Source organism: Entelurus aequoreus, linkage group LG10 (genome assembly GCF_033978785.1).
Source record: "Entelurus aequoreus isolate RoL-2023_Sb linkage group LG10, RoL_Eaeq_v1.1, whole genome shotgun sequence".
NCBI lineage: Eukaryota > Metazoa > Chordata > Actinopteri > Syngnathiformes > Syngnathidae > Entelurus > Entelurus aequoreus.
This window is the reverse complement of record NC_084740.1, coordinates 28,707,586-28,732,633: the sequence shown is the minus strand read 5'-3', so window position 1 is coordinate 28,732,633 and position 25,048 is coordinate 28,707,586. Positions and strand designations below refer to the sequence as shown.

Here is a 25,048-nt window from a genome sequence, read left to right as displayed (position 1 = left end):
TGCCATTGTAAGTTGATATTACTAAACGTCTTAGCGTATTCACTCATGCTAACGGCGCCAGCTTGATTACATTACGATAGCACGCACACATATGCATGAAAACCCTACTATTCATACTTTAGTAAGTATGAATAGTTGTAGTTATATTGTAAAACTTACAAACGTTGCTTGGAGTAAAGAATAAAGAATCAATACGAGTAGAAACGTTATGGATGATTAAACGGCGGAACGGCACTTGTGCTTCCGGTTAAAAGCACTTAACAGGGGGAAATACTGTAGACGTTCACCCCACAGCATCTGAAGTGAGCAAACTCCTCCAAAAGATGGCGCCGTAGCACAAACAATAACACATTTTTGATGTATTTTCTTGTGTTTTATGAAAAATCCATAAATGATCCGTATTGTTTCATAAATTGGAGGTTACAAAGTGTAGGAAAAATATTTCGGCTTATAGTCCAGAATTTCCGGTAAGTTTATTTTCATTTATTGTTACATGAATTGAGCTTTTGACTACCCGATTTTTTTTTTTTTTTTTTAATGCATCTGGAATTTAATGCTTTTTAATGCCATTTAAGGGCTTTATTTTAGGTAACCCTGTTAATTTAAGATACTGGCGCAAAAACAACATTTCATCCATCCGAATAAAAAGGGAATTTAAGTTAAGTTAAAGTTAAAGTACCAATGATTGTCACACACACAAGGTGTGGTGAAATTTGTCCTCTGCATTTGACCCATTCCCTTGTTTACCCCCTGGGAGGTGAGGGGAGCAGTGGGCAGCAGCGGTGACCGCTCCCGGGAATCATTTTTGGTGATTTAACCCTCAATTCCAACCCTTGATGCTGAGTGCCAAGCAGGGAGGTAATGGGTTCCATTTTTATAGTCTTTGGTATGACTCGGCCGGGGTTTGAACTCACAACCTACCGCCCTCAGTACCTGAGTAGGTACCTGAGTAGGTATTTCAATTTTAAAGACAACAATCTCAACAAACAAGCTTTATTTATTTACAAATCAGAAAAATACTGCATCTGTGCATACGGAACTCAAAAAGTTTACAAGGAGGAGAGGGGAAGCAAAGTCGGTCACGAGCGGTGTAAAGAAACAAAAACAACAACAAAAACAACAAAGAGCCTGCAGGCTGAGAATGTCTGACACTTAAAATGTCGACTGTTAGGCAAGAGGCTGTGATTTATTTCGTCGGAGAAATCTCGACAACTTAAAAAGTCGCTAATGGCTTTTTTTGTGGCAGAAAAGAGGAGCCGTCCTGACACCGCAAAGAGAAGGGCTGGAAGTCTGAGACATATACAAACTATTTATAATCATCCCTTTTCAAACAGCAGTTAAAATACTGCAGTACACATACAGCTTATCATGTACACATATTTCTACAGTATGATACAGTGTATTTGTTCCACCCACAAAAAATGCTTCCCTTTGAGACCGACAAGGCACAATAGCCATTTGTTATATGTTGATATATCGTTTTTGGCAGTGCTACATGGTTACAGCATAGTAAGGCAATTTCTAATATTTTTGGCATGAGCATCACGTGAGGCAAGATCGGTGACACAATCGGTGGATTCTGCAACAATAAATATCACGTAGTGACGGGTCAACACACTATTTGTTCTATCGCGTGACTTTTTTTATGTGAATAAATAATAAATGAGGTGGGTTTGTTTCCCCTGGAAGGTAACAAACAGCTTCACCGCTGCAATGCAACCTCCAAGAGGCAGGGGGAGGTATGCACACACAGTGGTAAAAATTGGTCGAAACACGCACCTTTACTGTGTTGCCTGTGCTATTATTTGCTGACTTGAAATTTCTCTACACTCTCAAAAATAGAATAAAAAGACAAGAAGATTTCTGTACCAATAAGGACATTTTTCAAGAATGTTTTGTACAAAGTATAATATTTGGTCTTTCCAAGGCCAGAAGTATTTATTTGTATAAACCAAAAAGAGTAAAAGGTGATATAAAGTACGTGCTTGGGTTCCGTCTGCATTACAAATATGTTTAGCTCATTGACAGTACATGTTACTAGTATTTTAGATAAGGCATACTAATAGTAGTTTATCTGACACATGAATCGTGACGAATTAGGGGAATGCACTATCCAGATGGCAGTAGAGTGTTATATATCTTAAAATGTGTTTTGAGGCAAATTTGAACTTTGACCACAGCATCAGTTGCTATGAAGAACGGTGCTTTCCATCATTTTCAGCAGACTGCATTAACTCCGTCTTCCCCCCAGGCGAAATACACCCAATAATTGGGCCCCTATGAGTATTTTCCCCACTGTAATATCAATAACACATTTTTCTATTGCTGTCATCTCTATCCTATTAACTTTTATTCCTCATTTTTAAATGATCGTGTTTTATCTTCAATTGCATCCTTCATGATTTGACCTACTGTTGTGTAATGAGCTCTGGCCTGGGCCGATAATACGTTTTGCTGAGCAAATTATTGCAGATAAAAAAATATTATTGTCAGCATTATTTCGAGACCATCTCAAGCACGAATAATAATAATAAAGCAAGTTACCTTTCCGAATGGAATACTTCCTTTTTTTTTTACCATTAGTATTTTTTTACCATTGTAAGTGGAAGGTCAATATTTTTTAATTATCATAAGTAAACAAGCATAAAAATAACATGGACTCTCAATTTCTGCCAGCAAAAATTATACTCGCTCATTCTGTTTGAAGCTGATATATTGTAGTCCCGCCTTCGCCCACGGAGACAAAGATTGTGGATGGATGACAAGATGGTTCACTCTGTTAGTTTAATTCTGCTATTGAACAAATGGGCTCAGGTGCTCAGACTTGATGCACCGAGTGAACCCTCTCGCAGAGCAACAGACGAAGATGATCAATAGTAATTATTCCAGTTTATTTTTAATTATTGTTCCATTAATTAATTTATGGATCGACCCAGGCCCAATAGAGTGTTTATTTTCTTATTTAATGAAGGGTTCAAGTACAAGTTTGCGTCATCCTGGCACTATCAACTATTTGAGAGGCGAAACATTTTGGCTGATTGTAGTTTAACTGGTAATAATAATAAGGTACAAAGATGTCAAAAATGTCTTACAAAAAGATACCCACCGTGTCCTTTTAGGTAACGCACTGGTACTACTATTTTTGAGAGTGTAAAAAAAATACATAAATAAAAATTCCCGCAGTAACTTCCCGGTGTTTTGCCGAGTAATGCTGAATTTAGTGTCTAAAATGTGAGCAAGATTGGCTGCAAAACATGGCCGCCATCAAGCAAAACGTCGACTTGTCCATTTGTCTACGCGTGCGCCTTTGTTTTGTGTTTATATTTCCGAGTGGCACAAAAAGCCAGCACGTGTGACAAGGATTGCGTGTTTGTGGGTCACAAACGACCTTAAAGGCATGGCACGTTTCCTTTACAGCGATCCTGAGGCACTATTTGTTTCCAGGTGTTGTGGTATCAGTCTTTGGTTGTGTTGCTGCTGCCGCTTAGCTCTCTGCAGGAGTCTCTGAGGTTATTAGGAGAGGCGCCGCTCGCTCCCCGATCACCCGCGCCGTACCGTGACTTTGCGGGGTCGCGATGGGGCCGGAGCTTAGGTCTTCGGGCTGGAGTTGAAGCGTGGTTTGGGTTTTTGCCGTGCCCCCCAGCTGCTCTTCTTCCTCTTGCTTCAGCCGCCGCTCTTCGGCTTCGATTTCCTCGGTGGTGGGGATGGAGTTCTTCTTGGGTCTTCCCTTAGGCTTGGTGGGCGCCTCCTGACCTCCTTTGAGCACCTAGAGGAACACACACGCAAGCTGCTTTAATAAATGGCTGTGCATGATCGTTGTTAAGAGAAGATTGCTGGCTGCCCTTTTTGCACTCATTTATCTTCGCAGTTAACAATCTCACTTGTTGACCTTCCACCAAGTGTTTGCTCACCATCACTCACGGGCTACTTTTGCCCTCGGGTCCTTTTTTTTACCCCGACCGACTTGTTTGGACGTGTCATCAACACAGAAATACAGTGGAATGCAAAATTTGCCCGGCATCAAAACTATGAATGAACACATGTGGAGTTATGGACTTAACAAAAAAAGGTGAAATAACTGAAAACATGTTTTAAATTCTAGTTTCTTCAAAATAGCCACCCTTTGCTCTGATTACTGCTTTGCACACTCCTGGCATTCTCTCGATGAGCTTCAAAAGGTAGTCGCCTGATATGGTTTTCACTTTACAGGTGTCATAGTTTTGATGCCTTCGGTGACAATCTACAATGTAAATAGTCATTAAAAAGAAGAAAACGCATTGAATGAGAAGGTGTGTCCAAACTTTTGGCCTATACTGTGTATATATATATATATATATATATATATATATATATATATATATATATATATATATATATATATATATATATATATATATACACACATATACTGTATATACAGACATACATACACATATATTTATACAGACATATACAGACATATACATATATATATATATATGTCTATATATACATATATATATATATGTCTATATATATATATATATATATATATATATATATATATATATATATATATATATATATAGACATATATATATATATATATATATATATATATATATATATATATATATATATATATATATATATATATATATATATATATATATATATATATATATATATATAGACATATATATATATATATATATATATATATATATATATATATATATATATATATAGACATATATATATATATATATATATATATATATATATATATATATATATAGACATATATATATATATATATATATATATATAGACATACATGCATATATATATATATATACATCAAGGGTTGGAATTGGGGGTTAAATCACCAAAAATGATTCCCGGGCGCAGCCACCGCTGCTGCCCACTGCTCCCCTCACCTCCCAGGGGGTAAACAAGGGGATGGGTCAAATGCAGAGGACAAATTTCACCACACCTCGTGTGTGTGACAATCATTGGTACTTTAACTTAATATACACATATACAGACATACATGCATATATATATATATATATATATATATATATATATATATATATATATATATATATATATATATATATATATATATATATATATATATATATATATATATATATATATATATATAAAACGGCATTTTTAAACAAAAATTTAATAAATACTGAAATTAAATATAAATGTATTAATACCTCATGCCCGAAGGCAGCTGGGGAGGCCTCAGCTTACATGTGACCCAAATGTGAGGACAAACGATATAGACAATTTTACCAGATTACTTTAATTTAAATTACTTTGTATAGCAAAATCTAAAAAAAAAAAAAATACATATATATATATATATATATATATATATATATATATATATATATATATATATATATATATATATGTCTATATATATATATATATATATATATATATATATATATATAGACATATATATATATATATATATATATATTGACATATATATATATATATATATATATATATATATATATATATATATATATATATATATATATATATATATATATATATATATATATATATAAATATATATACATATATATATATACATAAATTAAAATATATATATAAAATATATGCTTTAGATATTTACCATCTTTTTCCACTTCATGCGCCTGTTTTGGTACCAGGTCTTCACCTGCAGCTGTGTGAGGCCGAGGGACTGAGCCAAGTCCAACCTGAAAGACAAACACATTTCAGTTCAATTAACATTCTTTTCCGCTACTCAAACAAGATCCAATCTTTCTTTTTCTTCTTCTTCTTCATTTCAATGCGATAAAAGGTACAACCGCCAACACCAAAGTGTGCAACAGTTCATAGGTTAGTGCAGGTACACGTGGAGAAGTACAGACAACAGTAACCACCTGCCATGAACACGCGAACACGAACATCTGCAGTCTGCTGAAACATCTGCAGCGGGGCCAGTAATGTAATCAGCGGCTGCTGAGCAGACGTTTCCATGATGCGTCCACCACGTGTGTGTGTGTGTGTGTGTCACATGACTCACAGCGCTACTGGCTGCCGTGCAATCGGATACCTCAGACGATTTTCGCAGGAGACAAACGTTATTCAGGACGGCTCATATAACTTGGAAGACCCGATCTCGCAATAGGAAACAATGGTTGAAAAAAAATCCGGAATCCAGACGGTGATCCGGATCAGCCCCAAAATCTCATCATTGCAAACCCCTGCTAAAACACAACTTTTTGTCAGAGACAAAGTCTGCTTGCACAAGCAATTAGGCATTTTAATTTACTAACGCACAACCTTTATACTCGGACAAAGGTGGCGATTGTCTTGTGTGTTGGGTAGAACCGAACATAATTAATGGTAGTCACAATGATGATGGCAGCCGTGACATTGCATACAATCACTACTGTTTTGCATACTACACCATTTTAGCATGCACACATTCTAATGGCTGACAGTATGTCATTATACCCATACTTTATTTGGATATACTTGACAGCTGGCTCTGTGTTGACTTATTTTCAGTGGATTTTAAATCAATATGGCTTTTCAAGCTGTACACTGACTTCTCTATTCTATTGGATCGCTCCTTGAATAAATAAATACCACAAATAGGGATGAGTACCGAATTTGGCACTTTTATCGGCAAAAACCTAATTCCGTCTGTACTACCGGGTAGCAATTCACGTAAAATCAAACAGTAACTTATGTCGATACTTTTGATACTTATCCGGTTTTGGCGGGCATGCTGGCGTATTGGAAGTGTACTGCCTTCAGGTAATGTTACATTTGTCCATGCTAACAAAGTAAGCATGCCCATACTTGCCAACCCTTACGATTTTTCCGGGGAAAAAATTATCCCGAATTTCTCCCGAATTTCACCCGGACAACAATATTGAGGGCGTGCCGTGATGGCACTGCCTTTAGAGTCCTCTACAATCTGTCGTCACGTCCGCTTTTTCTCCATACAAACAGCATGCCGGCCCAGTCACATATTGTATGAGGTTTCTACAAACACATGTAGGAGACTGCAAAACATACTTGATCAACAGCCATACAGGTCACACTGAGGGTGGCCGTATAAACAACTTTAACACTTACAAATATGCGCCACACTGTGAACCCACACCAAACAAGAATGACAAACACATTTCGGGAGAACATCCGCACCGTAACACAACATAAACACAACAGAACAAATACCCAGAATCCCTTGCAGCCCTAACTCTTCCGGGCTACATAATACACCCCCTCTACCACCAAACCCCGCCCCCCCCCAACCCCACCATCTCCCGAATTCGGAGGTCTCAAGGTTGGCAAGTATGAGCATGCCTTATAGATGGCGCTCAAAAGTAAGGCTCCACTTTTCAAAATGCCCTAGCTCAATGCAAGCTTACATTGGATATGCCATAGACATGCTACAGATATTAGCATTAGCGTATTTTTGTGGCGATTTCAACACCTAAATTTGTTAATCAAAACCACGACTAACTGCATGTTACAATCAAACAGCTGGTGTGTAATGAATACGATATCTACAGCATTTATTCTCAAACTGTGGTATGTGCACCACTCGTGGTACGCCAAATAATTACTTAATTAAATATCCAAACACAGCGTTAATGTTCAAACTGTGTGCAGTGTTACAGTGGCCAAAAATATTAAACATAATTGTTCAATAAAACCTCTGCCTTGTTTTTAATGAATACTTAGGCTACTATGCTACGATATTCTAATGTTGGCCATTATGGTGGTACTTGGAGAGCCAAGTGTTTCCTGAGGTGGTCGAGAACTACTGATCTACAGCACAAACTCTTTAACAAAAGACAAGACGGACACATTCAACTTAATGGCAAAGATTACTCCCTGATTACAGCAATATAACGAGGACAAAATTAAATGAATGCATACTTGTAATAGAAAAAATATATATAACAACTGGACAGTACAGTTAGCATTATCAGTTCAGTGTTCAATGTTAAAAGAAAAACAAAAAAAGATTTGTATTATTTAAAATCAAGATGTATTAATACATGAACACACACAGAAGTACCACAAATTGGTACCGGTATTTGTTAGCATCATAAACATGCTCGCTTAAATACGAGGGCTGTACTCGCAAGTGATATGATACCAAAATAACATGAAACATCATATATGTTATATGTTCAAAAAATGTTCTCAAAGAAATAAGGAAGATCTAATAAATCTGCTCCAGACACACACAAATACAAACACATTTAATAGGGACTAATTATAGTTTTAAATACAGGAAATAATGGAAAATACAAATACATTAACTTTTTTTTTGAAGACTCCTGTTTCGCCATTAAACTTTCTTGAATTCAATAATGTTTCCCACATTTATTTTTAACAAAGTGCTGGCACTCACACCTTCTTAGGGCCCCATATTATGGCTTATTTTGCAGTCATACACCACAAAAAAAGCACAGGGACTGAAGGTGGAATTCTTTATTTAGGAACTTAATTTTGTCGAATAAACTCATTTGTCACACTATGCAATATTCAGCTGTACGGAAACTGGGGCGAAATTTCAGCATCCATTTTTGTTGAAAACCGAATCATACGGGAAAACAAGGTATCACGGTGGGTTATTAATACTCGGAGACTGACAGAATGATGTCATCGTCAGGACCAAATCCTGCAGCCCAGCTGGGCGTAAACAGACGGCGGTTTTGATCACTGAGCTGTGTAGTGATTTCAAATAAGACAGAGTGACTTTCTCAACACCTCTAGGCAAGTTAAAATGAGATATTTAATGAAAAAAATGAAGGGATTTTCCCCACCACACACAAACACACGCACGTATATGTAACGAGCATACAGTAAGAAAAGAAAGAGGAAGTAAAGACGTTTTATTCCTATACACCTGCTGCTCCATAATTAACCATACATTGGCTAAGGGTGTCTCCATTTTGTGGAAAATGCAGAAATTACTAAATCAAAATTCACTTAGAACAATTTACTTAGCTCTTTTATTGCCGCATTTACAGGACACTATTGAACCACTATTTAAGCTCCAGAAAAATGATGCCCCCTATAGAGCACATACCAATGATCTGTTCATAATGAGTCATTTTCTTAAACTACATGATATAATCCAATACACTAGCCTTCAAGTTATGTTTATGGCCTCACAAAGGGCTATACCTGCAAATATACAGTCTGTTTTCACTCAGAGATGGTCCACATGAACTCAGGGGTGTCCTGAAATTCAAACATAACATGGCGAATTCCACATTCAAGGCTCAAACGTTATCCACGGCGTCCAAAACTAATGTAAAGCATCCAAACGACAGAAGAATAAGTGATTATTACATTTTAACAGAAGTGTAGATAGAACATTTTAAAAGAGAAAGAAAGCAGATATTAACAGTAAATGAACAAGTAGATTAATAATTAATTTGCTACCACTTGTCCTTAATAACATTGACAAAATAATAGAATGGAAAATGACACAATATGTTACTGCATACGTCAGCAGACTAAATTAGAAGCCTTTGTTTGATTACTTACTAAGCTTGTAACTGTGGGACAACGTGAGCGGAGAATTTAAACGGTCTTCTAGCCTAAGAGTGTTCAACCTTGCGGTAAAAAAAATGTGTTGTTGGGAAACTATCAAAAAAAGGACTAGTTGTTTGGACTCTCAACTGTGGGACACAGGTGCAAAAGAACTCACTGTGGAATAAGGGACATAACACACCAGACAAGGCTTCGGAAGACAAATCTCATGGTCGCTCACTGCTATTGACAAAGTGTTTTCCAGCATATGTTATTCTTGTTCTGAAATTGTCATGTATCCATCAAATCTGCTGTTGAAACTTGGACTTTATAACCAACATATAAGTTGATTGTAAATTAGGGGCGGGACATGGATAAGCATTCTTGCTTTTTTTTCCTGTATCCCTTTTCGGTGGGTGCCGTTGCACGTCTGTCAAATTACAAAGAGTGATGAAGTGTTGCTATATATGTCTGCCGGAATAAATAAATAAATTCATTCATTTTCATTCATTCATTCACAATACACTTGCTCGCATTGGCCGCCGTCCTCCTTTTCATGAATGTGTCTGTGTTCCTTTCCTCTCCCTATTTTACCGTTCAAGCGCTCGGGGGTGAGAGCATTACTCGTGTCTGAACTAGAACGCTGAGGTAATACTGTCGGCTTCGCGGCCAAAAAATTGGCATCACACGAGACGCTCCCCGCGGGACGGATAAAAAAAAATTAATTTACGACGCTACCTTGAACCACGGCTTGATAATTGCATTTGTGGCTTTGTTTTGAAGTGTGTGTGTGTGTGTGTGTGTGTGTGTTGCACGTTGAAAATGTCCTCTATGCCAGGTATGCAGGTTTATCAAAACGACACGCTCGACTTGGTGCTCGTGCACCGAGTTTAGTTTTGATTGACACCCAAAAAGTCGTTGCCATTTTTAGGCGCGGTACCGTGTTTAGTCAAGTGCCAGTAAAGTGGAAATGGAGCCCAACTGTTTACAAGTTGGTTGGCGAGGCTACTTCCTGGTTCGAGGAGGACAACAATTAAGACGGGCGGTGCTGAATACATTTCCGTATTCTTAACCTTTGTGCCAGATTCTCGCCATAATTGCACCACATCTCGACAAAATGTTCTAGTTTATCATAATCCTACAACTATAAAGGCTTCATAGCTCCCTGGTATTTACACTGTAAACGCTTATAGGCGCCGATCCCGTGGGTGCTTCGGGGTCCGAGCACCCACGGCAACTTTAAATCTTTAAAATATTTTTTTTAAATGATAATAAATAATAATAATAATAATAATTTATAATAATAATAATTTTTAAAATCAATCTTGTTGTTGTTAATTTTGTGACGAGTTTGGTCCGTTTTACATAATATAAAAGTCACAAATCCTCCATCCATTTTCTACCGCTTGTCTCTTTCGGGGTTGCGGGGGGTGCAGGAGCCTATCTCAGATGCATTCGGGCGGAAGGCGGGGTACACCCCGGACAAGTCGCCACCTCATCGCAGGGCCAACACAGATAGACGGACAACATTCACACTCACATTCACACACTAGGGCCAATTTAGTGTTGCCAATCAACCTATCCCCAGGTGCAATTAACAAAGCCACATCACACAATCTTATTTTTTTTTATTTATTTTTTTTATGTTTATAAACTCAGGAAATGTGTCCCTGGACACATGAAGACTTCGAATATGACCAATGTATGATCCTGTAACGACTTGGTATCGGATTGATACCCAAATCTGTGGTATCATCCAAAACTAATGTAAAGTATCAAACAACAGAAGAATAAGTCATTCTTACATTTTAACAGAAGTGTAGATAGAACATGTTAAAAGAGAAAGTAAGCAGATATTAACAGTAAATGAACAAGTAGATTAAGAATTCATTTCCTACCACTTGTCCTTAATAATGTTGACAAAATAATAGAATGGAAAATGACACAATACGTTACTGCATATGTCAGCAACTAAATTAGGAGCCTTTGTTTGTTTACTTACTATTAAAAGACAAGTTGTCTAGTATGTTCACTATTTTATTTAAGGACAAACTTGCAATAAGAAACATATGTTTAATGTACCCTAATATCTTTTGGTTAAAATAAAGCCAATAATGACATTTTTTGTGGTCCCCTTTATGTAGAAAAGTACCAAAATACTTTTGGTACCGGTATTGGTACCAAAATAGTGGTATCGGGACAACACTAATACACACACACCGAACACCCACTGGCAGAAACGTAGATCAGCGCCTATGTATACGCACACAACATTGTGGAACGGCCCTAGGAACTAACGAGTGTCTGGAATGCACGATTATCTTTGATGTGGAGTAAGGAATACAACATTTGAGTGGCTACCTGACGAGACTAAACACTTGAAATGGTCTGAGATGGTGTTTGTTTACTATAAGTGCTGCTGTTTTGGCTAGCAACGGAATCCGAACCGCGTAAGTCCATTAATGGTAACGATCTCAGCACTACACCATTTTTTTTATGTTTTACTGACACCCTCATTGTGCAATCTTCTCAATTTACAAATAAAAATATCCTGTGGTGTATGAACATTTCATCCATCCATTGTATTTCTCGGAGAGCAGCCATTTTGTCCCCGGCAGCACATCCATTGTGGGCTGGGCTGGTCATTCAGTCAGCACAGCAAATGTTTACCCTTTTTACAGCATTTTTCTAGTTTTGCTAGCTAAATATGAGTCCAAAGAAAGCAATGTGTGGTTTGAAACCCCCAGGAAGTATCCACAGCGTTGTCGACACTAAAGTTGTGATTTTACAATAATTTTTATTGTAATATCTCAACAAAAACTATTTTACAAAAACATATTTAAAATTTTAGGTGAACAATGTTGTAAAATTACGATTAAAAAGCAGCTATTAAACGAGAATTAAGGAACTGTCACGCCAAATTTCTTCCCCCTACAACCCCCCCCCCCCCCCCCCCCCAATTTACTTCCGAGGTCTTTTCCTCTTACTTACGTCATTTCCTCTTACGTTATTGACAGCGATCGAAATTAACCCTGAAGTAGTGTTGACCCGTGGAAAACGAATCAAAAATCGTTTAATTCTCCGTCCTGTACGGTAGTCAAATGTGCAATGAGTATTTGTTCACATATGCATTCCCAAAGTAACACGATTTATGGGAAACATGAGTGCTGACGTAAAAACAACGAATGAAACTAAAAACATTTAAGTTCACATAAATGTCATTTTAATTTAGATCACTTACACAGAGAACTAAGAAAAACTGAAGTTAACGAATAAATGTAGTTTTAATAAAGTTTGATCATGTTGATTGATAATGAATTAACTTATTGTACATTGTTATTCATTTCCGCATATGTCCACGAGTCAAATGTGCAGTCGGGAATATCCTCAAGTTAATTTGTCCGATTAATACTTGTCCGATTAATACAGACGTTTTGTTAACGCTATATTATAAAAAATAAATAAAAAAAACAAGTATCCTTCCAGCGACGGGCAGTCAAAGCCGAAGTGCTATCGTAAGAGGAAATGACGTAAGAGGAAATTACCCCGGAAGTAAATGAAATTTGGCGTGACAGAGACTATTACAACAGGGATTTTGGAATATGAGAAGAAAAAACAATTGTGAGAAAAGTCAATAATTTTAGGAAGTTAATTTTAGGAAGTTAATTTTAGGAAGTTTTTGTTCAGAAAACTTACACTTTTATAAGAATGGGGGACTCCCTTCCCTACAGAAAAAGTGAGGAATGACACCCACCTGTCCGGCGTGGAGAGGTACTTCTGCTTCTGGAACTTCTTCTCCAGGCCCATCAGCTGCAGCTCGGTGAAGATGGTGCGGCTGCGACGGGCCTTCTTGAGGCGCGGCGTGCCGCGCTCCGCCTCCGACTCGCTGCTGACGCTGAGCGCCGCCTGGCTGCAGGGCGACGCCTCGGAGCCGCGGCCGTGCTGCGGCGACAGCAGGGGCAGGTGCGGCGGGAGTCCGCCCGGGGACGGCGGCCGGGGGAAGCTGGGAGGCTGCCGCGTGATGACGGAGAGGAGCGGGTAGGCGCGAAGTGGCGAGGGCCCTGAGAGGACAAACAGAATATAAAAGTCACACACAGCCGCAAAGTGCAACGCCTGTTATGATACCCTCAATTAATAAAAGTGCAATTATTGATCGAGTGTAATTGCTCAATTATTAATTGTCTGTGAAAAGTGTTTTACTTCTGACCTCCTTCTTGTTAAAGGCAGCGACCCCGATGACGCAGGCTTGTGTTTTACACCACTTGCTCTTGACCCTTCACATGAATGATTATTTTCCACACACACACACACACACACACACACACACACACACACACACACACACACACACACACACGCACACACACACACACACACACACACACGCACACACACTGAATCAGCTCCAATAAAAGCTCAACAACCCAGTCAAACACAACTTCTTTGCTCTCTTGTATAATGCATACACACACACACACACATGCGCACACACACACACACACACTAAGTCGTGCCCTCTGTGTGAGCGCACAGGAGCAGCGAGACGCCAGAATCAATAAAAAGTAACACTTGTCTGGAGCCGCCAGGGAGGAAGAGGAGGGGGTCGGAGCTCGAGGGGTTGGCTGAATGCATGTGGCAGCCCAATAAAAGTCGACGTCATAAAGAATCCAACAGAAATATTTTAAGAAAAGTCATACCGAGTTACATTTACAAACAAAAAGTTGGGAATATTGAGGGCGGTGCTATGAAAGAGACTAAGGGGAAAAAAAGAATAAACATTGCAATTCTACAAGAATAAAGTAGGAATCAGAAAGGCATCATTTCTAAAAATGTATATCCTAATTCTCCATCTTAAAGAGACATCTCTTGGCAAAATTAGAAAAGACTGGGAAGCAGAATTTGGCAAGGTTTTGGATGACTATGACTGGAAATCTGCATTGATACAAATAAATGATAGCACATTTTGTTCAAAGCTTAATCTAATACAGTTTAAGGTTGTCCATTGCATATATTTGACTAACTTTAAACTTTCCAAAAAGTATGCCAATATTGCAGACACGTGTAATCGATGTCAATTGACTCCTGCAAACATTGCACACATGTTCTGGTCCTGTCCCTGTCTGAAAGCCTACTGGACTAATATTTTTAAACATCTTGCAGATGCACTAAATTTTAAATTGACGCCTTGTGCAGAATTGGCTATTTTTGGAATTTCACCAAATTATCAAAAAATCAAGCAGACTTTTAGGGATAGTATCGCCTTTGCACCATTAATAGCTCGTAGAAGGATTTTATTGGAGTGGAAATCACAGTTTGCCCCCTAGGCCTCTCTATGGTTTAAGGACCTCATGTTTTTCTTAGATTTTGAGAAAATTCAATATAATCTGAGGGGTACACCAAAACAATTTGACTTGACCTGGGGTTGTATGATTAGTTACATAGCTAAATTAAAGACACTATAGGTGACACTCACTCACTTTTTTATTTTATTTTAGTCGGTTCGTGTGATTCTCTTTCTGCTTGTGGTGAAGAGGAAGGCAGTACATTGCTACCCACTGTGACTGAAATGTGGGCTGGGGGGGTGTTATTCTTTTATTTTTATTTTTTCTGTAATGTCTTATTAATGAATTGTTTTGTGTGTAATTTATTTTATTTTTTTATTCTTTATTAATTTTATTTTATTTTTGTGTGCGGGTGTGTAGAGGGGGTACAAAAAAAATTATAAAATAGGAATGATGACAAATGATGGGTCTTGTTACATCAAAGTTGTATTATTATCATTACCATTATTATTGTTAATTAAATTGTATTAATTAAGGAGTAATACTACAAGAAAAAGTAAGATTTTTTTGTTAAAGTAAAAAGTTTGGATTTTACAAGAATTAAGTTATCAAAAGAAAAAAGTAAAAATTTTAGAAGAAAAAAAAAAGAAAAGGATGTACAAAGTTTAAATATTGCAAGTAAAAATTTACTATTTTGATGAAAAGTTTGATTATATGCTAATTTATTTGCAATACCAAAATTAAAAAAAAAAGATTTTTTAGAGAACAGATGATTTAATGTTGTAATATTACAAAAAAAACATCCAGTGAAGTCAGAATATAAAAAGGGGGAAAAAATATTGACAATAAAGTAAATAATTGTAGGTGAAATGTTGTGCCAAATGTATTGTAATTTTATTTTTAAAAAATGTATCGTAATTTTTTTTTTTTTAAATGGTAGTAAAAAGGCAGTAATTAAAAAAAAAAGTATAAAATAAGTATTTAAGCTGGTAGAGAGGCCGTGCCAGCAACCCCAGTGTTCCTGGTTCGAACCTCAGCTTCCGCCATCCCAGTCATGTCCGTTGTGTCCTTGAGCAAGACACTTCACCCTTGCTCCGGATGGGTCGTGGTTATGGCCTTGCAAGGCAGCTCCCACCATCAGTGTGTGTGAATGGGTGAATGTGGAAATAGTGTCAAAGCGCTTTGAGTACCTTAAAAGGTAGAAAAGTGCTATACAAGTATAACCCATTACATTACATTTGATTACATAAAAATGAAGTATTATTCATGATCATTTGTATTTATTTTAATTAATTTATTATATCATTTTGAAAATAGGTGGAAAATGAATAAAATGAATAATGTAAAATTCAGCAAAAAAAAGTTCAGTAAATAGGAAAAAAAAAAGTAAAATACAATAATTGTAAAAACATTATGATTCTATGAGAATAGAAGTGCATTATTGCAAGGACAATGAGATATAATTGTACAAAAACTATATACAGAAAGGTGCAGTGTACTTATTGAATAAGTATGCAGTGCATAATCTGACATTAGATAGAAGCTGTCATGACGAGTATTACCATTATTATTCTTATGGATTAAATTGTAATATTGCAAGAAAATGTTGCCATTTTGCAAGATTTTTTTCAAATTACATTAAAGAGTTGTGATTTTACAAGAATTGTATTGTAATATATCAAGAAAAAGTAACTATTTTAGAAAAAACATATATTTAAAATTTTAGGTGAACAATGTTGTATAATTACGATAAAAAGCAGCTATTAAACGACAATTAAGGTGACTATCACAATAGTGATTTTGGAATATGAGAAGAAAAAACAGTTGTGAGAAAAGTAAATACTTTTAGGTGAAGTTTTTGTGCCGAAAAGTTATTATTTTAATAGAATGATTTGGCAGTATTACAAAAAAAATAAATTAAAAAAGGTAGTCATTTTACATAAAAAAGCATAAGTGTATTTTACAATTTGAAAAATATATAATACGTATTTTGATTGTTTTACTTCATTAAAAATAAAGTATTATCCATGATCATTTCTATTTTATTAACTTAACTATTTATTTATTTTTTTTATTAAATGTTGGAAAATAAGATGTAATTGAACAGGAACAAGGTCATAATATTCCATTAAAAATAAATGATTTTGCAAGTTAAAGTTCAGTAAATAAAAAAATAAAATAATAATGCATTGCATTCATACAAAAAAGTAGTCATACTTTGAGAATAAAAGTGCATTATTATAAGGACAATAAAACAAAAATATAGTGGTAGTGCAGCTATTGAAGATATAAAGCGCTCATCATTAGATGGAAGCTGCCAGGCCGAGCATCATGACAGAGCCTGCGGCTGATGATGACATCATGTCAAGGTGTTGAGGTCATTACTAATCCTCCAACATCAGATTCCAACAAGCAGAGACAAGATCCTTTTTTAGTCATTTTCTTGTGCACAACTACTAGTTACATTTGATCACAATGTGTTTCACACCATCAATCACTCACAATGGCACTTTTTGGAAGGAATACCTTGTGAGTGTGCCTTGGACCAATGTAGTGATAATATACCTTTGCAGTATTTAAATAATGCCAGCAAAAGAAAAATGTGTTGAAATGTCCACATACTATACAGGAAAGTTGACTCTCATGAGCTCACATCAGACACGTTGTTGTTGACAAGCACTCGTCCCGTCAATAGGCTACAAATAAACTGTTTAAGGAACTGCAAAGAGCATAACGCCGCCTCGTGCAACAGATACTCTTGATAATCAAGGTCGCCATGTAGGAAATGCTTATGCTAACCATTACGCCTAAGAATAGATCAAGACGTTTCAATTTATTTTGATTTTATTACCAACGCCATCAACAACATTTCATCTACTGGACACAAACGTGTTTAGTGTCGCGTCCGTGCAAGAAGTTAGTAGGAAATGCTACAGAAAAAAATATTTCCAAAAGTGATTCTAATAAATACATTTTGAATTTCCTTTTTTACACATTACAACTGTACATAATGTTAACAAAAAGAAACAAATGACTTATTTAATATGAAGTATATTTGAAATTAAGTATCTGTCATCATGGCCATGTTGTGATTCTGGGTTAGTTATTATCATTATTTGATCTAATTCTTTTTAACTATTTTTTTTTAAATATTTTTTATTAATTTATTATTATTATTTATTTATAAATTGTATTAAAAAATGTTGTATTTTTTTTTCTTAATGTTGATGGTGCAAATTGTGTTTGCTGTGTTACATTTATTTAATTGTTTTTCTACAAAAGGGCATGTAAGGGCATATATATACATATATACTGTATATATATATATATTAATTGTATTTTTATTTTTTTACATACAATATACACAAATATCTAAATAATATACAAGACATTTTGAAAAACGTTTATCTTTGTTTTGCCAATAAAAGGAAATGAAATAATATAAATTAATACTTGTCACTGTCTCCACATTGAAAAATATAATGTACATAAAAATGTTTTCCAAAATAAAATGTAAATAATGCATTATTATTGAATCTCCACTTTTAAATATATATTAGAGAAAAGACACATATGCAATATTAATATATAGACAGACATGTTGTGTTCTCTTTGTTTTCTTAATAAAGAGTAAAAAAAAAAAATGCATAGTAATTTTCTAGAAAATAAAGTGAAGTTTGTAGCAAATCCAATAATTCCACAGCTTTTCAAAGATTATTTTTACGTTTTTTTTTTTGCAACTGCATGACAAAAGTATTTTTAGTCCGTTTGTGTTTTTAAATGCAAATGTTGCTAAAGCTGCATTTTTATTTTTTATTTTTTTCGAGTGGGGACAGGGGGGCAGATCTTCTACTGAAAGTTAAAAACTATTGTTGAGCAAAACTTAAATAAAAAAATGTTGGCGTTGGAATGGAAGCGAAATGTAAACATGATGATAAACAGGTCACGTAGCTTATTAAATCTTTTAAGTGTGGAAACAAACAGCAAAGTGCAGTGTTGCTAAATCACGTCGACTCATCGTGTCTTAGCTGAATGAATAAGGTTAGTTCATCCAACCCAGTCTTAACTGAAAAGTGTGTGCATACCTCACTGTGTGTTGACATGGGTGTAATCAAGCCTAACAAGGCTGCATTATGCTAAATGGGAGGCTTTATTGTGTGACACATTTAGGCTTTAAGACGGGATGAAAAGTCGTTCCACTTTGAGCCCTGCATACACAAACACACACTCCCACTTCTACTTCATTTCATTTTTTCACCACGCTGTCAGGTCAGATAAGGGTTGCAGTACAGTGAATATTAATCTTGCACAATAAGAGCAAACTAAGTAATGCAAGGTGCCATTACGTTGTTTACTGACAGCACGTATTGATGCAAACAGTAGTTAATGGTCACATTGGTGGCATATGAGTGATTTAGCGGCCTCTGCTGGCGGCAGAGGGTCATTGCAGCCCCTCTTGATCACTACTTACAGTAGGCTGCCTTCTGCCATATCAAGCACTAAAGTCAATGGATGTTAGGAATATAGTGTGTCTCACACCCATGCGGATCCAAATACGAGGCGTCCCGGAGCGGGTTACTCTATCCAACGGAACCCTCCATCATATCAGAGGGATGAGGCCTCCTATTTTTGACTGCCGGCGCCGCCGCCATAACCCTCTTCCAAAACCTGCAGTGTCATTATCAAATTGCAGTAGTTATTATTGCAGACTTTATGGCAATTAGCTTTAATGGGTACATACTCTAAACGTTTACAGCTGGATATCACTCGCACTATTTTTTTGTAATAACTCATTTGAAACCCCACTTAAATATTCTTAGTTATTTATTAATCACACTAAAAAAATACAATAAAAATGAAAAACGGACTTTAAACACCCCTATTTTCATTTAATACAAGTGTTTTGTTTTATGACTATGGATAAACCCTTTTAGAAAAACAATCACAATGTTATATTATGTCATTGTTATTATGCTCCAGGTCAATAAAACTACAAACCAAGGGCCAAAAATGGCCACTGAGATAAACTCTGGCCAACCATTGTTTACATTTAATATGTGTATTAATGTTTTATGGTTAGGAATAACCACCTTTTAAAAATATGTTGTAAACAAATCACGTCTAAGATGCAGGCCATAAACACTAAGTCACCAGAAAGCCATGTTTCCTATTTAATATTATATTCATATGCCTTGAGCCTATGATAGATGTAGCCCACAAATGACTCCTGCTTTACGTATTCACGTTTTCCGATTAGGAGATTTAAAAAAAGCCATTACTTGCTTGATATCCAACAAAACATTCTTGCAATATTTATCATCTGGAAATAGTTTCCTCTTCTTACTTTTTTGTTCCGCGTTTGATTGTATTATTGTAATACGCAACGAACCAGAAAAAAACCCAGACGCGGTCCACCAATGGCCCCCAGACCGGATTTTTGGACACCCCCTAATTTAATGTGCTAGTTTGTTGAATTTAAAACGAAAAAGGAAAGACGCGCTCTTTTAAAGTTATCTCACCTAAGATGTATCATAAACGCTGACAAAATAAATGTCATTTCCAGTCGTTTGTCATCAGAAGAAGCCCTCAAGCACTCTTCCCTGTCAGTTGTTTTCAACACTAAATACTTAACTGCAGTGATTTACAGCATCCTAAGTGAGTCAGCAGGCAGTAGAAATGTCATAATTCAAGTAAATTTCCATTTCATTGTCAACATGATGGAGGCAGTGTCAATAAGCCCATTGTGCACAGGGATTTTTTTTTCTATCAAACCAACTTTAAAGATAGTTTTTACACCACAAGCAGCTATCAGAGACTTACTTAGAAATTCCACTAATTATGCACAAACATGACTTTAATATGGTTATTTTTGCATGAATCAGGTGGGTTAAAAGGGATTTCTTACCCGAACAAGAGTGCAGAGGCTTCGGCCGTACGATGAGCGACGGACACACGGAGTAAAGGGAGAACTTCTCAAAGTAATCACAAGCCTCCTTGGAGAGAATCTCGTCTATCATGAAGGTCTTGTAGCGCCGCCTGGCAGCCTTCAGCTGGCCCGGGGAGGAGAGCCTCACCTCGGCTTGGCAGTGCATGACGGCTCGCTCTGTGGTGGTGGTGGTAGTGTCGATACAAGACAGTGCACCTTGCGCATATATAAAACGACAACTAATGGAGAGGTTACGACACTACACAATCATTGTGTGAATGTTCTGTGTTGCGGAGTAGGAGAGTGAATGAGAAGTGTACTCACAACCACGTCTTTATAAACATCTCTCTCGCCTCCATTAGTACACGCCCTCCGCCATGATGGACACTCAATCACACCGACGCCATACTCCCATTCATTCACCCAAATCAACACCTCTTCCTATTTATTACTGGTTAAATTTTGCACATAAAAAAATCATCTAAAATTATTTTAATGTATTGGGACTTATGTGTAATTTATTGTATTTGTTCGTTTTGGTGGTATATATATATTGTAACAATGGGGAACTTCATTAGGTACACTAATGAGGGAACTCTCCTGAAGGATAATTTAAAAAAAAAATAAAGTACTATCTATCTAATGAGAGCCAATACAAGAGGTGTTGTAAAGTCAGAAATATGAAATGATTACTACATTTAAATCAGGTTAAATATTACTAACAAATTAAAAATGCTATTCATGTCAATATTTGTTTTACTGATTATATATAGAAAATAGATTGATGGATGGATATTAATCATGCCTGTTAAATGATTATACAGAGTGTTTAACATTTAAGTGCTTCTGTTTCAAAGTTATAGCAGCGTTGCTGCATTTTAATGATCAGTTTTTATCCCAGCTATAAATTAATTAGAAAATAAATGTAGATTTCCACTGTTTTGACCCTTTATCTAGAACAGGTTAAAGCTGTTTAAAACATTAGTAACACATGATGTATAACAGCTGTCGCTGCTGAAAGAAAGCAACATGTATGTTTGTTATATCATTTCATAGTTGGTGAGTTGTTATATATACTGTATATATATATACACTACCGTTCAAAAATTTGGGGTCACATTGAAATGTCCTTATTTTTGAAGGAAAAGCACTGTACTTTTCAATGAAGATAACTTTAAACATCTTAACTTTAAAGAAATACACTCTATACATTGCTAATGTGGTAAATGACTATTCTAGCTGCAAATGTCTGGTTTTTGGTGCAATATCTACATAGGTGTATAGAGGCCCATTTCCAGCAACTATCACTCCAGTGTTCTAATGGTACAATGTGTTTGCTCATTGGCTCAGAGGGCTAATTGATGAATAGAAAACCCTTGTGCAATCATGTTCACACATCTGAAAACAGTTTAGCTCGTTACAGAAGCTACAAAACTGACCTTCCTTTGAGCAGATTGAGTTTCTGGAGCATCCCATTTGTGGGGTCAATTAAACGCTCAAAATGGCCAGAAAAAGAGAACTTTCATCTGAAACTCGACAGTCTAATCTTGTTCTTAGAAATGAAGGCTATTCCACAAAATTGTTTGGGTGACCCCAAACTTTTGAACGGTAGTGTACATACATACATACACACACACATATACATATATATATATATATATATATATATATATATATATATATATATATATATATACACACATACATACACACATATATACATATATATATATACACATACATACATACATACACACATATATACATATATATATATATACATATATATATATATACATATATATATATATATATATATATATACATATCACATATACATACATATGTATGTGTAAATATTATATATATTAAACCCACATACATATAAATATATATACATACACATGTATTATATGTATATATATATATATATATATATATATATATATATATATATATATATATATATATATATACATACATACATACATGTAATACATATCTATGTGTGTGTAAATTATAAATAAATGTTTGTACTTGTATAGCGCTTTTCTACCTTCAAGGTACTCAAACCGCTTTGACAGTATTTCCACATTTACCCATTCACACACTGATGGCGGGAGCTGCCATGCAAGGCGCTAACCAGCAGCCATCAGAGGCAAAGGGTGAAGTGTCTTGCCCAAGGACACAACGGACGTGACTAGGAAGGTAGAAGGTGGGAATTGAACCCCAGTAACCAGCAACACTCCGATTGCTGGCACAGCCACTCCATCAACTTCGCCACGCCGTCCCTTTTATATATATTATATATAAAACTCATACATATATATATATATATATATATATATATATATACACACACACACATACATATGTATAATATATATATACATGTTATACATATGTATGTGTGTGTAAATGTAATATAATATAAATATATATATATCTTTTAAATACTCATAATTTTTTTATTTAATCTATACTTTATTTTTGGCCCATCTATAAATTAACTAAGCAAGTATCATAAACGCATGCTATTGTTTTGACCCCATATCTTGTGGATGTTAAAAGTGATTAATATACTAGTAAAATAAATAAATGCTATCAATATATTTTTTTGGTATTAATTCGATATGAAACATCTAAATGATCTTACCATGCTTTTTTACGTACGTTTTAAAGGTATTTTATATTTCAATGGTCTAGCAGTGTATTTTTCCGTTAAAACTGTTTTTGTCTAATCTATAAATTAATTTAAAAATTATAATACAGATTGAGTAAAATAAATGTGGTTATTTTTTGTACTGTTAAATATTAAAAATGTATGTTAAATGATTATACAATACTTATTGCAATGGCTTAGCAGTGCATTTCCCACATATGAATCACTGTCTTTGTCCCATTAAAATATAGTAAAATAAATGCTATTTTCGATCATAATGTGTATTGATTAAATAACATGTAAAATTATACAGGATTTTAAAATATATATATATATATATATTCACTTTTAAGTGAATTTATTTTTAATGACATAGCTGCATAGTCTACCAATTATACCACTGATTTTGTCCCATAGCTTGATGTTTTTCTTTTTTTGAAAAACAAACATGTTTTTGAGAAGTTTGTGTGTGTGTGTGTGTGTGGGGGGGGGGGGCTCGTACACAACTCCCGAACAATTACATTAAACAATTTTTTCATTCATATTATACTGATTGCTGAAGTGAAATGAACAAGTACTGTCTATGATCTCATTACTGTACTGCAAGTCAACAAAAGGGGTTCAGTCAGGAACTGTACACTGCAAAAAGTTGTACGCCTGCAACAATCTCATGATATCCACTGCAAATTGAGACTAAGACTAATTTCATCAGCATCAAACTATTTAAGATTAAATGGTAAATGTATTTTCATCAGATTTTGGTCGTGTGTGCGTGTGCAGTGGGAGTTTTGGGGCAGGTCGTGTGTTCGGGTCATTGAGGGTAGGGCTGTGGTGTGCATGGAAGTGGATCCAGCAGCTACCGAAACAAGCAGGCGGTCTTATCTGCACGGCTGCTCCAGAGCAGCAGGAGACGCCAAGCAGATCAAGCAATTAAAGGAGTAATGCCACCACATGCACACTTGTCATAATAATGATAATAATAACAATAAAGCGGGAGAGCCTTCCTCCTGACACCCTGCAAAGGATAGAACTGATTAAGCACTGGATCCGGCTTGGGTACAATTCTGAAAACACAAAGAGGAAATGTTAATATCATAAATAAACATGGTTAGTGTAAATGCAGCTTTACAGGATGGATTTGAGCTTTCCTGGAAGGGTCCAGTTTATGACCTCATAGTGTTAGACGCTACGGGTTTGGATCATCACTTTGTCACGGAGACACCTGGGCAGGGATGCTGAGGGAATGAGAGCAACATGAAATGCGGATCAAAGTCATTCCTATTCTGGGAGGATTGTCCCGGAATAGGAAGGTGGTGCACAGGGGGGGGGGGGGGGGGGGGGGTCTTAACTGCGGCCATGTTTGGGTAACAAGAAACACCTCCACATAATTGCAACGCGTGGACGTGAACAGAGTGGGTGACAAATCCGCGTCAAGCCTTGAAAACATCCTAAATAGAAAGGTCACATGTAGGAGCTGATCATGTGGCGGCGGCTATTATGTTACCGTGGTAATTGGACTTCATTGAATGGATATGCGTGGCGCCACCTGTAGATTACTTCCTAACCCGCAGCACAAGCGTATTAGTTACACAGCGGGACATTTATAGGTGCACACGAGGACATGTGGCGCACGCG

At 36.0% G+C, this 25,048-nt stretch overlaps 1 protein-coding gene across 1 annotated transcript; it reads right to left on the bottom strand.

The window, feature by feature from the left end:
• Positions 1–1,005: 1,005 nt before the first annotated feature.
• barx2 (BARX homeobox 2) lies at positions 1,006–21,365 on the bottom strand. Its single transcript, XM_062062098.1, has 4 exons — positions 20,731–21,365; positions 13,298–13,604; positions 5,645–5,729; positions 1,006–3,766 (listed from the first exon to the last, which is right to left on the bottom strand). The coding sequence occupies exons 1-4, from the start codon at positions 20,915–20,917 to the stop codon at positions 3,485–3,487; spliced, it is 861 nt and encodes a 286-aa protein (XP_061918082.1). The 5' UTR covers positions 20,918–21,365; the 3' UTR covers positions 1,006–3,484.
• Positions 21,366–25,048: the final 3,683 nt, after the last annotated feature.

Coding starts and splice junctions, on each gene's coding strand:
- barx2 (XM_062062098.1), bottom strand. CDS start 20,917: ATGCACTGCCAAGCCGAGGTGAGGCTCTCCTCCCCGGGCCAGCTGAAG. Junction 13,605..20,730: donor GCCTCTGCACTCTTGTTCGG/GTAAGAAATCCC, acceptor TTGTCCTCTCAG/GGCCCTCGCCACTTCGCGCC. Junction 3,767..5,644: donor GCATGAAGTGGAAAAAGATG/GTAAATATCTAA, acceptor GTGTTCCTCTAG/GTGCTCAAAGGAGGTCAGGA.